General features: G+C 41.8%; 1 protein-coding gene across 3 annotated transcripts in view; it reads left to right on the plus strand.

The window, feature by feature from the left end:
* MOCS1 (molybdenum cofactor synthesis 1) overlaps positions 1 to 14746 on the plus strand; it is a 98241-nt gene that overhangs the window by 54974 nt on the left and 28521 nt on the right. For all 3 annotated transcript variants that reach the window (XM_033936605.1, XM_033936606.1, XM_033936607.1), the window contains 3 exons: positions 8744 to 8855; positions 10080 to 10192; positions 13626 to 13736. In XM_033936605.1, the coding sequence (XP_033792496.1) occupies positions 8744 to 8855; positions 10080 to 10192; positions 13626 to 13736 (336 nt within the window). The remainder of the gene's footprint in view (positions 1 to 8743; positions 8856 to 10079; positions 10193 to 13625; positions 13737 to 14746) is intronic.

A 14746-nucleotide genomic window follows, 5' to 3' on the forward strand; every position in this document is an offset into this window, starting at 1 on the left:
AAAAAGGATGTACGTTCCAACTTCCACCTCTACTATTTACCATAACAACCGATGCTTCCAGGGTCTGTGGTCAACAAACGAAAAGCCCCTGCATATCAATCACTTAGAACTCTGAGCAATTTATTATGCTCTTCAGGCCTTCCGTCCTTGGATTTCCAAAAGAAACATTTTCATTCAGACAGGCAATCAAGTGGCTATATTTTATGTAAGCAAGCAGGGGGACTCAGGATACCTCTGACTTTGCAGGGAAGCTTTACCGTCTGTGGAACTGTGCTCTTTCTCTTCAAGTGGGCTGCTGCACCCAATTGGGGATAGAGAGGGGAGAAGGAAGACCAGGGAAGGGAGAGAAGAGGAAAGAGATGCCAAGACCATGAGAGGGAGGGAGGGAAAGGAAAGGAGCTACCAGACCATGGAAGGGGGGGGGTGATGTCAGGGCATATGGGGGGAGGGGGAGGAGACAGATGCCAGACCAGATGAAAGGAAGGAGAGAAAGGAAGGAGAAAAAGATGGCAGATAATGGAGTTGGAGGGGGAGATGGAAGGAGAGGAGAGAGATGCCAGGGCATGGGGTGGAGTGGGAAGGAAGGAAGGAAAGGAGAAGAGAGAGATGCCAGAGCTTAGGGGAGGGGGTGGAGACAAAAAAATGGAGAGGGGGTGAAACTGAAATGAATCATGTACAAAGGAGAGAAATGGCATAGGATATACAGTTTATAGAAGGGACATGGAAAGAGGGAAGATGCCCTATGGAACAGAGAGAAGACGGACACTGGATGGAAAGGGCAGAGAGGGTGGACAGTGGATGCAAGGGGCAGAGAGAGGGTGGACAGTAAATGGAAGAGGTAGAGAGAGAGGGCAGAGGCTGGGTGGAAGGGGCAAAGCGAAAGGACAGATGTTACATGAAAGGGAGCAAGGACAAATGCTGAATAGAAAGAAGAGAAGATGATTAAAGCAGAAACGACAACAAGGTAGAACAATTTTTTAAATTGCTTTACATAGAATCAAGTAGTATTGTAAATGTATTGATTAAAGTTTATAAATGGGAAATGGAAATCAGGCAATTTTTTGGGGACTAAACCCCTTTCCTCGGGTCAGGACAGGATACCATAACAGCAGTATACTGAATTGTCTTAAAGAAAGATTTGGCCTCTGAAAGCTAATTGAAAAATGGATTAGTCCAATAAAATGGTATTTTCTTATTTCTCATTATTTGTTAATTTGTAAAGTGGTGATTGTTATGTAGCAGTTTTTTTCAAATTTATACCTACTGTCTTTATATTTTGCACAGTATTAGGGGAGGTGTCACTGTTTCTGTGGTGTTGCATTGTATGCAGAGTCTGGTTTCTTGGTTCAGTTTAACTTTTGTCTACATATTTCTATTTTTAGTTTGTGATTATTCCATATTGGGTGAGGGTGTATCTGTCTATGTGTATGAAAAGGACATGGCTTTCTGTTAGCATTGCTGTACAGGATCTGACTTATTTAGTTTTACAATGCGTGTGTTGGTGTCTAGGGCTCACTGCAGTGTTTAAGATGCTGCCTTTTCCTAGGTGCACCCTTGTTGTGTGGCTCATGGATTATTACTAAAAATATCTTTTTTTATATAGCGGAGGGGGTTATTAAAAAAATGATCAGCACTGGCTGTCATATTTACTAGGTACGCCACTGGATTTAATGACCCTATTCTAACTTTACTGTTGACATAGGTATTGTCCCACCCCCACCTCACCCACATACACTCTAAAGAATTAAATTAAAGTTGTATTAACATCAAGCAGCTTTCAAATGACATTATAAGCAAATAAAAAATAAAATATTTTTAATATATTGCTAATTATTACCTGCATCTTTACCTAAACTGTTTTGCCCTAGCTCTCACTTTGATCTTTATCTGCTATTTTTTTATTTTGCTGTAGTGCAATCACACAGATCTCCTTCAAGGCTCAATAACACCTCTCCATAAATTATGTGGAAGAGGTCTGGAAGTGGGGATTGCATCTATTTCATATCCTCAGTGAAACCTCAGGAAGGAACCTAATGATCAAAACATTATTAGAGGTGATGTAGAGCCATTTCTTTTATGACTGGATGAGTTATCTTTATCTTTTTTTTTTAGTTGTTTAAATTCATGCAGAAATAAATGGCTAGATTGAACCTAATGACTTCATTAACGCATTTCCCTTTTTTAAACCTCTATACCATTTGAAAGAGGGCACATATCTAATTATTCACTTCTAGAGTTGGATACTTCTTAAATTTAGTAAAATATTGTGGCACAAGTGTCAAACCTTAAAAAAAGGAGGTCATATTGAGCATTGTAAAATAATAATAATTAACTAATAAAAATAGTTCACAATAAAGTTTCCCCGCCCCACCCCACCCGGCTACTTTTTCATGCCACCCGGCTGGAAAAAATTTCTGGGAAGAACACTGGTGTTCATACCTCAGTTAAGTGATCCGTAGGAGCACACTGTTGTCTCTTTTTCTCATGTATTCCTTCTTCAAACTCCCTCTGGTGTAACCTCTTTGTAAAAGTGTCTGATGTTGGAATATTAGGCCATGTCTCTTTCTTGATTTGGTCAGTTTTCCCACAGTAGAATGTATTTCTGGAGCAGAAGTCTTACGATCACTGTCCTGTTTAGTGTAGTAATTCATTTCATGTTACCTGAAAAATTTAAGAATTTAGTTTTAATTATTTAAGTCTAAATATCTTAGAGGAATCTGGCTTAAAATAAAGCTCTTCTCAAGAAAGAATAGGCTGCTTTGAAGGAATGGGCGAAGGAGCGGCCTAGTAGTTAGAGCTTCAGCCTCAGCACCCTAAAGTTGTGGTTTCAAACCCTGCACTGCTCCTTGTGATCCTGGGCAAGTCACTCAATCTCCATTGCCCCAGTGCATTAGATATATTGTGAGCCCACTGGGACAGATAGGGAAAATGCTTGAGTACCACCTGATTGTGAACCATTTAGATAACCTTGATAGGCGGTATATAAAAACCAAGTAAAAAATAAAATTAAGCACTGTTGAGAGAAAGGACTTAACATGCACTTTTCCCTTCACTCTTTGAGGGGCTAAAAAAAGTATTTTATTTTAAGAGCCACTTCTGATTTTATTGAAACATTTTGGTGTATATGGCCATGGCTGCTACCGGGGGCTATTCTGAAAAATCTATTTTACTCTTTGGGATCTTGCCAGGTACTTGTGACCTGGTTTTACTACTACTGGAAACAGGATACTGGGCTTGATGGACCCTCAGTCTGTCCCAGTAAGGCAGTGCTTATGTTCTTACTAGTCTTTAAGCCCGTTACATTAAAGGGTGCTAGAATAGATGTGTCTGTCTTTCTTTCTGTCTCGCTCTCTCTGTGGCCACTGTGTGTCTGTCTTTCTTGCTTTCTGTGTCTCTCCTTGGCCTCCGTTTGTGTGTCTGTCTTTTTTTGCTTTCTGTCTCCTTGGCCTCTGTCTTTTTTTTGCTGTCTGTCTCCTTGGCCTCTGTCTGTCTTTTTTTCTGTGTGTGTGTCTCTCTCTCCTTGTCTGTTGGGTTTTGGGTTTTTTTCTTTCAATCTTTCTCCCTGGCCCCCTGTCCTGTCTTTCACTGCCACCTTTTCTGTCAGTCTGTCAATGTCCCGTCTGTTTGGCCCCCTGACCTTCTCTGTGTGTGTGTGGAGATGTCGGGGGAATATTGGGGATGTTAGGGGGGATGTCAATTATTGTGCCCCTTCTCCCACTTACCTTTTATAATTTTTTTTTCACGCGTTGTGTTGGAGATGGCAACCAGCACAGAATAACCGCTGCTGGGTAAAGTAAACCGCCACTCACAGCAAATCGAACGTGCACATGCACGCACGTACCGCACGCTTTACCAACTTGTCTGCTTTACAATACAATTTCTCTGCCAGCCACGGAGCTATGGACGCACGGAGCCACCAAGTTTGAAGTGCGCATGCGCGCTAAGGGAATTATTATAGTGTATGTACTGCTCGGAATAATAAGCTGTGTGTGATATAGTTCATAAATGGAATAAAACATGTCCTTTACTGGAATGACATTACTATTACTAAAAATATTCTAGAATCCCGCCCTTCTCGGTTCTTTTCCCTGTTTATCCTTACCCACATGACATCTCGCTTCCTTGCTGGCTCTATTCAAGATCCAAAAGCCAAAACTGTGGAGTCAATGTTCTTGGTAAAAGAACGAATTAAAAGTTTATTGATACATATAATAAAAAGGCTAAAATACAAAATGTATTCAAATGGTATAAATCATAAAGGAACAACGGCCATAGTCGGAGAATGTGGATCCATTGGCTGTGTTTCGGATGAAGAGCTGCCTATGGAACACGTATATTATGTGTGAATACATGATAAAATTGAAGAGGAGTGTATGGCGCAGTGGATGGAGCTACAGCCTCAGCGCCCTGGGGTTGTGGGTTCAAATCCCGCGCTTCTCCTTGTGACCCTGGGCAACTCAGTCAGTCCTCCATAGCCCCAGGTACGTTAGATAGATTGTGAGCCCACTGGGACAGAGAGGGAAAATACTTGAGTACCTGATTGTAAAACCGCTTAGATAACCTTGATAGGCGGTATATAAAATCCTAATAAACTTGAAACTTAAATTTGCTAATAGTGAAGAATACTGGGTGAATAAGAATGTCGTGAGAATGTGAATTAATAAAAAAAAATGGACAGGTGAAGTAAAATGATTGGTGATTATGATAAATGTCTGTATAATGCAATTGTGGCAAGATGCGACAAAAATGAATGGTAATGAAAATACAAACAAAAATGTGAAAGAACATCTAATATAATAAAGAGCTAGCCGCGCATGCGCACTCCTATTTGCGTGTTCTGTGCGCTGTAGGTCTGTGGCCGAAGGAGTGCGCATGCGCGCTAATACGTCACCAGCCTATCGCCTCCACAAGCCGGACCGCAGCCAGACGACGATCTCCATTCCTCCTGCCACCGCTGCCGATCTCCGTTCCTCCTTTGACGCCCACCCCCTTCTCTTTCCGCGGGCCCGAATGGCGATTCCAGCAGCGTGTGCATCAGTCTCCACACGCTGCTTCGGGCCCTTCTACTGCCCTGATTTGCTCTGCCGCGTCTATGATGATGTCATCAGGGACATGCCAGAGTAAATCAGGGCAGTAGAAGGGCCCGAAGCAGCGTGTGGAGACTGATGCAAGTGCTGCTAGAATCACCACCTTTATAGTCCGGACCGCGGGAAGGGAAAAGGGGGGGGGGTAGAGGAAACGCTAATGCTGTTGCACAGGGAACTGGTGTGGGGGGGAGGGAAATGGAGGGGAAGGGAATGCTGTTTTGGACAGACAGACAGAGAGAGGAAGGGAAACACAAAGAAAATAAGAAAGACACAGGGGCAGGTGCACAGGGAACTGGTGTGGGGGGAGGGAAATGGAGGGGGATGGAATGCTGCTTTGAACAGACAGACAGAGGGAGGAAGGGAGACAGAAAGAAAAGAAGAAAGACACAGGGTCAGGGAGATACACAGAAAGACAGACAGGCAAAGGGGGCCAGGGACAGAGACAGACACAGACAGAAAGGACAGCGGCTGCGGCAGTGGGAACTTTTCCAATGGGTGCAACTGGGCGGCGTCAGGAACCTCTGATCAGGGGCAGAGCAAGGTAAGAGTATCATAGGGATAAGAAGGAGGAGGGAGGATAAAAAAGGAAGGGATGCCTACTGCTGGACAGAGGGAGAAGGAAAGAGATGCTGATGGACAGGGGAGGTGAAGAAAAAGGAACGGAGGACTAATGTTGGACAGGGAGAGAAGGAAAGAGGTGCTGTTGGACAGGGGGGAGGTAAAACAAAGGGAGAAGGGCTGCTGCTGCATAAGGAGAGCAGTGAAGGGGTGGTGGTGGACACAGTGGAGGTAAAAGGAAGGGAAAATGGACAGGGGGAGCAGGCAAGGGGTGGTGATGGACAGCCAAGGAAAAAGAAAGGCAGAAAGAAAGAAAGCGGCTAAGGAGAGAGAGAGAAAAAAAGACAGACACACACACATATGTTCTAGCACCCGTTAATGTAACGGGCTTAAAGACTAGTATTTAAATAAATATCTATTAGACATCTTTGTGAAAGTGCATATGATTGAGGATTGAACTAGTTTAAATAATCATGCATACAAACTGATGAAAAATGGAAAGTTTTCATACATACCAACTTGAACCAACAACAGTTCTAATGAAGTTGTAAGCTAATTCATTAGATTAGTGACCAAAAATTCACTTTAAAGGTCAATAAAATCTAAAATGTTAAGAAAAAAGATAATAAAAATTCAAATTTAAGAGAACATGTATAAAACAGCACTGGTAAAATACTTGTACAACCCCACTCTAGTCCTGAACCCTCGGGTAGTCAATCCCTTCTTACGAGATCTTATGTAGGAAGCTTCATTTGCATACTTTTGCTCCTCCTCTACCTCTGGACTGTCTTCCAATTCCTCAGTTGTCTTCCTATAAGCGAGACAGTAGGGGCTTGTCTTATCTGCTTGTGTTTATCTTGCTTAAATTCATTCTTTTTCCAGCAAATTTGGGGACAGCTTTGGCTGTGGGAGACCACAGACTGAGGCAGAGAGTCTGCTTCCAAGGGATTCGCTGCCTTGCAGTGCACCCGTTGGACAGCCTGCATTTTCAGATCAGGAGCTCCGAGACCATTCCCTTGGGAACATAGCTCACCCCAGGTTCATCCCCTAGTGGATTTGTGCGCAGCTTGTGTGGTTCCGTGGTGGTCTATACAGGATTGGAACTGACTGCGAAGAGAGCTCAAGCACATCAAATGTGACATTGGATTTATTACTTTGTTATAGTGCTTACCACATTCAAGTTTTAAAGTAGTTTTCAATAAAAATAAGCTAGTGGAGTAAGGGAATAGTACATACTTTTAAGAGATTAGGGCCAGATATAAGGGAACGAGGCAGGTGGGGCTCAGAGAGAAAAATGTCATTGAAGATCTGGAGAATCAAGGTGAGGGTTGATGAGCGGTCTTTCAATATTATAGGAAAGAAGACTCTTTGAAGAAGAGGGGGAATCATCTGATTTAGGAACTACAGCTCAGGAGGTGGGCCTGTGGTTTGAAGGGCCTGGGGGTTTTAGTTGTCATGGCATGTATATGGAGTAGGATCACCTGTTAAAAGGCATAAGATGCTGAGAGTGATGAAAGATTGGGGGAAAGGAGGGGTAGATGTGACCCTGTTGCAGAAGACACACATGACTGTAGCAGAATATCAGAAACTAAAGTGATAGCGGGTGGAGGGGGCTTATAGTCTGTGTTCTGGGGAAAAGCAAGCAATTCCAAATGGGAGCACCTTGAAGTGGAGGCAACTCTTTTTGTGAGTGACATCCAGTAGAGGAGGGTTGGGAAATGGTCTATAGTCCAAATACCTGAGTCTTCCTTTTTTGAGGGTATTGTACATCAACTGCCCTTTCTGGGGACAGATTATTCTTGGAGGAAATTTCAATTGTATGATGGATAGGTACTCTGGGCCTCGAGGAAGCACAGGTTAAACATGGAGATGGCTGCAATTTAGTAGAGATATGGCAGGTTCTCCATCTGGGGGTGTGAGATTATATGCGTCTTTCTAGAGCACTACATGGATATTGAGATATATTGATATAGATATATATTGATTGATATTTAGATAGATACAGTATATTTTGTTTCTGCTGAATTATTAGGGGGAATTAAGATGTCTGAAAAAATCCAATGGAAATGGCACACCATACCATCGGGGTGGATTTTTATGGCATTGGTGAGGGCATCAAAATCCACGCACACAATGGCATGGTCTTATATCTCCACTGAGCATATTTGATTCCTGGTGTTTTATGATCATTTGTACAAACTGTCACTAGCTGAGAAACCCTGTGTGTAGTATTGGTAGCTTATAGATCAATAAGCAGTATTATCTTTTTGTATTGTCCTTCCTAATTAACCCATGCTTGAATAGATGCTCCTACTAATACTCTGAGGATTGGTTTAGTTTAATTGCTACCCATCTACTTTCTGCTTTTATTATAGCAGTGGATTGAAAAGCACAGCTGTTGACTCATTGCATATTCTCTAGGTCAGTGTTCTTCACTTCAAGGTCCGGGGCCAGTGGTAACCCCTGGAGACATCTGGGGTGGCTTTTTTCTGCTGTTCTCTGCACCTCTATCCAAGTTCACAACAGAAAGGAGGTAGTGGATGAGAGGAAGAGCCACATGCATGAAGGACAAAACATTTATCAGTAGATGAAGCGAATGCATTTGGAAATGCCTAACTCCTTGAGGATATCCCCACCCCCTCCAATGAAAAGTTTGAAGGTGGCTAGTGGGATGGATGTCATTGACAAATATTGGTCAGGAGTTTTATACTCGTAGCTTCTCATGGAAAGATATTTAGTGACACTCCTTCATTTCATTTGAATCCAAAGTGGGCCCAACTTAAAAATTAGAAAAAACCACTGCTCTAGGTCTTTGCATTCATGTGTATTTGGACACAGGTGTGCTTATAGTCTGAGAGAGGATGTGAACCTGCTGCAGGGTATCAACTTAAGAAAACTCCATAAGAGCATCAGAGGATACAGACTGTGGACTTGCTAGATCTGCTTATTTGTAATTAACTGTCTACTAAACCTGGAAATGGATCAAACTGTGATGGCAATCTTTTTGTATTGGTCTGACCCAGCAGTGGCAATTCTTATGTTCTTAATGCAGTACAACTGATAAAATGTCTCTGATTTCTAGCTACCTCTGTTCACAGGTGAATTGTGTGGTGATGAGGGGCCTGAATGAGGATGAACTGCTAGATTTTGTGGAGCTGACGCAGAAACAGCCTTTGGAGATTCGATTCATAGAGTACATGCCTTTTGATGGTAAGAGTCTCTTGCCCCTAAACCGGGAAGAGTGTGTGTGGGGAGGGGGGGTGGGGGAGATGGCAGGAGCAAATTGTCATTCAGGGACAATTTGACATCTCATGTTGTTTTAGGCACGACTGTAAGAGCTAGCCATGCTTGTTGCTTTCCTGGAAGCACCCTGCTTTTTCATGGGGGAAGATTTGTAATTGCAAGGTTTAAAACTTTCTTCCCTGTTCCAATTTGAGGTCTTCATGGTACATGCACAGTATCAATCCTTTCACCCCAAAACAAAAAGTACAATTCAGCCCAATAATAGGCCTGAAAGTAGGTTGCTGGAACGATCTGAAGCCATGATATGATCACTGGTAAAGTACTACATATTTGGTGCGCACATAGTACAGATCTTAATAGTCTTTTGTGGGAATATTCACTATATGACAGTGGGACAAAGTTAGTGTAGTAGCAACCAGTCAGTATTGGTTTGAGGGGTAGAGTTTAGGGGGGAGCAGAATCTGATGAACTGTACAATGCTTTTCTGTGGTGGTTGCTGTTCTTGTTTGTCACTTCTTCATTTTCTCATTATCCTCTGCTAACTAACATCAGAATGTTTGTACTTAATATGCCTTGGCTATGTCATCACATGACTGTGCTTTATTTGACATGCAGAATAAAGAGTGGGCCAATGGGTTTTGATCTGCACCGCCTCTGTAGTTATGTGGACCACTGCACCTTAGTGACAAGGCCAGACTCGGGCTGTCTTCCTTTGGGTAGAGATGCCCAAACCTGTCCTAGGGAAACCCCAGCCAATCAAGTTTTCAGGATATTCACAATGAATGCGCATAAGATTGATTTGCATACCAAGGAGGCAGTGTATGCAAATCAATCTAAGTAAGAGCTTATTATTTTTTGAAGAAATTTGACTTTTCTTCCTCATTGACATTCCAAATAATATACTATCATATGATAAAACCACCGGATTTTCTAACAAACAATTTATTTGTCCCCATATCGATTTCCAAAAAGCCAAAATAAATTGGCAATAGAATAATAAATGATCTAAAGTCCATGCTTCAAGATGACAATGCCAACATCTATTAGACTTAGAGCTATCCAATTGTAGATATCTTGAAAACCTGACTGGCTGGGGTACCCCCAGAACAGGTTTGGGAACCCCTGCTTTGGGAGAAGGAGGAAAGTTACAACCGTTTAAAGTAGCATAATGGTGAATCCTTTTCTTCCAAGGCAATAAGTGGAACTTCAAGAAGATGGTGAGCTTTCAGGAAATGTTAGACACCATCAAGCAGAGGTGGCCAGATTTGGAGAAACTGCCCTCTGAGAGCTCCAGCACTTCCAAAGTAAGTCATGTTCTGCTCTTTGTGAATGGAAAGCTAGGCTTAGCCTGTATTTACCTTGTCTGACTCAGTCATATGAAAATGGTTCTCTCTTCTAGAATTTTCCATAAGACCCATAAGACTCTTTATGTATATTGGGTACTTGCAGTGGCATAGCAAGAGTGAGTGGCTATGCCAGTAGTGCACCTCCCCCATCCTCTCCTCCACCCCACCCCCCTTGGACGTGCACACACCCTTTTCCTTCCCTCGTACCTCTTTAATTTTCTCAGCACAAGCAGCATCACAAACTTGCTGCCTGCATTATTGTCGGCTCTCCTTCAGACGTCACTTGCTAGGCGTGGGACCCGGAAGTGATGTCAGAGGGAGAGCTGACACCAACGCAGGCAGTTCATGATGCTGCTCGCACCAGGAAAATTAAAGAGGTATGGGGGAAAGAAAGGGGCACGTGGCAGGGGAGTCAGAAAGGAGTGGAGGGGCAGAAAGGAGGATGTGTGCTGGCGCCCCCACCAAGACGGTGCCCAGGGTGGACCGCCCCCCCTTACTGTGCCACTTGGTACTTGCTAACTGTTTTTCCATCAAAATTCAAAGCAGACTGAAATCCAGGAAAGGGAAAGGGAATTACTATATTTTGACAGCGCAGCAAGAGATATATATAGTGTAGGAAGAAGGGATTTTAGTATTGACCACCAACCAAGTTGTACAAGTTCTTCCGGAATTAATCCAGGTACCTCTCCTTCCTTGTAACCAAAAAAACCAAAACTGTTGTAACTTCACTGGAAATGTCCAGTTAGCTCTTTTGTAATCCGCCTTGAACTGCAAGGTATAGGCGGAATAGAAGTCCCTAATGTAATGTAATGTAACCAGCAAAGCCAGTGCTGATCATGCAAGCTTGGGGAGTGATGGTGCCTCTCTCCCACATCAAGTCCCTAACCCTCACAGTTTGGATGTTGAGAGGATAGCCTTAACCTGTCACTGTTCACTAGAGGGGGTCATACAGATTTCTGCAATCTGGTGTGTTGGAAAGACAGTAGATCCTTTTCCCTGTCCCACACAAAAACTACTTGAATGTATTTATGTTTAAAAATCCAACTCGGGATATGCTTTAATGGAATTAGCATATCACATCACATAAAAGGTAAGCTCATCTGTGTATGCAGTTCTTGCTTCTGTTGAAGTTTCCCATCAAGCCACCTGCTTTATCATGGGACCTGAATGTTGTATTAATCTAGCTGGTGAAAGCTTTTTCAAGGCATCGACCTGGGAGTTCTTATTTTTGGTGACTGTATCACTTCCAGTTGCTGAATTGGTGAGCTTCAGCCTCTAGTAACAAGCCACTTTACAGAGTAACAGTGGAACAGTTCTACATACTCATCCCATGTTCCTTCCAAAGATAATATCAGAGTTCTGTGTTCATCATGCCAATGTTTTTCCCAGGTGTCATGTCCACAAATGTGAAAGCTAACTGCACATTGCAAGAGAGCCTTAGCCCTCTTTCTGGCTTAGACTAAAGTTCTTAGAAAGTCCACTCAGCTTTTTGCTTTTGGCCCTGCAAGGATGGGATGCCATTGGCATATGCTCTTTTTTATTTAATTGGCTAGCAGACTTCATCTCCTTACTTTTGCTGAGGCAGGTCTGACTCTTGGGGGTTGTATCACAGCTCAAAATATTAAGAGTTAATCATGGCTTCAGTAGCCCACTTGAAGCCAGCGTTCATGGAGATCTGCAGAGCTGTAACATGGACTTCTGCTCAAGCAAGAGTTAAATGAAAGGTAACTCCTCCACCTCCATAATTCATCAACAGATGGCAGCACTGATGAGATGTATGTGTTCCCTTGTCCATTGACATATTTTCCTTCACCTCAATTGGCGAGAAGTGTTTGTGTGAAAAGACTGTTTTGCTATTGCTTGTGAAATGGAAGTATTTTGTGAGCGCTCTGTACAATTTAAGCAACATACCATGATTAGGATTTGACTGTTGGAGTTCCTCCAATTGAAATTCACTACTGCATGCAGATTGTTTATAGTGATGAAGGTGCATCACTGGGTCAAAAAATAGACCGGGAAGGGATGATTTCTGTGGTCAAAAATAGTGGCGGATACATGATGGCAACAGAAGAGTTAGTAAGCATAAGAAGGAAGCTTTATTGCAATATGACAGTGCTAGGCCTCACACAGCACCTCAGAGGCCTTTGTGAAAATGGATCTCAGTCTTACTCCATCTGTCATACAGCCCACTACCATCTTTTTCCAAAATCGAAGGAATACCTTTATGGGCATCTGTTTGACTCAAATGAAGACTGGAAATGACTCTGAACAACTGGTTGAAGAGACCAGATGCACAGTTCTTTTACAATAACTTTCAAAATCTTGTCCATAAGTGGCAGAACTGTGTGATGACTATGTAAAAAAGTAATAAAAGAGCAAGTTTTAAGCATTTTATTCATTACAGTATCTTTTTTTAAACAGACCTTATGGAAATGGAAATTTTACTTTTCATTTAACACACTCCTACTTTCAGATCCCATTATTGTACTCTAAGCTACACTAGGTTTTGCCCAATCAGTCCTCCAGAATCACTTTGGGGAGTAGAATCCAGCTCCAGCTTCCCTAGGCCTATTTCATTCAGTTCCAGGCTGCCTTTAGAGCAATAAAATAAAAAGACAAAATACTCATCAGTTACATTATTTTTCCGTTTCTTTTCTATTTAAGCAATCTGTAGCTGGGGAGTCCCATGTCATGAGGATTTGCTATCCTGCTGGTTCTCCAAGAAAACCAAGCTACTTATAGTAGCACGTGTTCTCTGTGGACAACAGCATACAAGTCTTCACATGCCCTCCCACCTTCTATGATATTCTGTTATAAGTTTTAAAATGGATCGAAGGACCCCCGAGTAACAAGGACAGGCAGGAAGTAGCATGCATGCATGGGGCCTGTTCAAAATCTTTTAGAAACTGCTGGAGTAGCATTTAACATGCTGGGCTCTGCCATTGAAATCACCTAATTTGTGAGACTTTGTATTCTGCTGTCCACAGAGAACGCCTGCTACTGGTAAGTAACTTGGTTTTCTTGCGTGTGATTTAAATATCTTTTGATACTGCCTGTTCTCTCCATATATCTTCCTACTTGCCTTGTTAATGCCTTTCCACTTCCTATCTAAGTTAACTTGGCTCCTGTGCTGTTAGCGCTTTGTAAAAGCTTTTCAAATCATTATAAGCTTGAAAATCATTCCAACTCCCTGGTGTGTTAGCTGTTTATTTTGAGGGTTTTAACTTGGTAGTTTGTAGTAGAAAACCAGGCCTGCTGATGAATTATGAAAGCAAGTAGGAAAGTAACTGCTGTGCTGCAGCTGTCTTGAGTTTCAGAAAAGAATCTGAAAAAGATGTATGTAATTTTAAATTTTTGTTTTTTTGCTTGTTTTTGCCTCTGGATATTGCAGGCTTACATGGTGCCACACTTTCAAGGGCAAATTGGGTTTATCACATCCATGTCAGAACACTTCTGTGGTTCCTGTAATAGACTACGGATTACAGCAGATGGAAATCTTAAGGTATGTGGACATGTCACAAGGTTGAATGTCCTTCAGATCGGAGACATTCAAGATAAGCAAGGCCCTCCATCTCAGATCATATGGGGCTGAATATACTGCATTGATAATACTTGTACTGGGAAGGCAGCCTTATGCACTGGCCTTAGGTCATCTCAAGTGGTGCTCATGGAGAACAAGCATGAAACTTTAGACCAGTGTATCTCAAACTGTGTGCCACCGAGAGATCCCAGAATTTTACTTTACTTTATTCAATAGCGGTACAAAATGGAAATTATAAAAATTTTATTAAAATATGGGAGCCATTAACATTGTTTTGTAATGAATAAACGCCATTTTTTCTTTTGAAAATAAATCATTTAAAGAGAGATGGGGGAGGGATTGTACATTTGAAGAGAGGGTAAAATGAATTAAGAAGAATAGTGTTGGGAGGGAGGGTGGGTTATGGGTTTATATATATATATATATATATATATATATATATATATATATATATATATATATATATATATATATACAATTGTATTATCTTGATGGATTTATCAAGTGTTGTTTTTGAGCCTATGTATGATCTTTATTTTACACTTGTTGAATGATTAAAAAGGAATAAAGAATTAAAAAAGTAAAATAAAATAAAATTCCCTTCATAAGTATATACTAGAATAGATGGCATGTACATCGCATACACAAGAGTCTGTCAATGTTATGAGCATCTGTTTGCGTAAGGTTACAACTGCCCAGACAAGCATCATGCTTTGATATAATTTGTCCTTGAAAACTAACAGCAATTAATGTTAGTTTTATATTTATTTTTTATGCAGTAGTTCTCCTAACTTGAGCAACGAAGCAATCGAGGCTTTGTTACTGTTTGGATCTTCTTACCTTTGCAAATTTGGATTTTCAGCTCTGACAGAAATCAAATCGAAAAAAAAAAAAGAGAACTGCTGCAGATGGTGGATGATGAAATGTGTGTTTGCTTGTTGTCTATCGAGCCACATTTTGAGTTAGTTTGC

The sequence above is a fragment of the Geotrypetes seraphini genome, chromosome 3 (genome assembly GCF_902459505.1).
Source record: "Geotrypetes seraphini chromosome 3, aGeoSer1.1, whole genome shotgun sequence".
In the NCBI taxonomy this organism is placed as follows: Eukaryota; Metazoa; Chordata; class Amphibia; order Gymnophiona; family Dermophiidae; genus Geotrypetes; species Geotrypetes seraphini.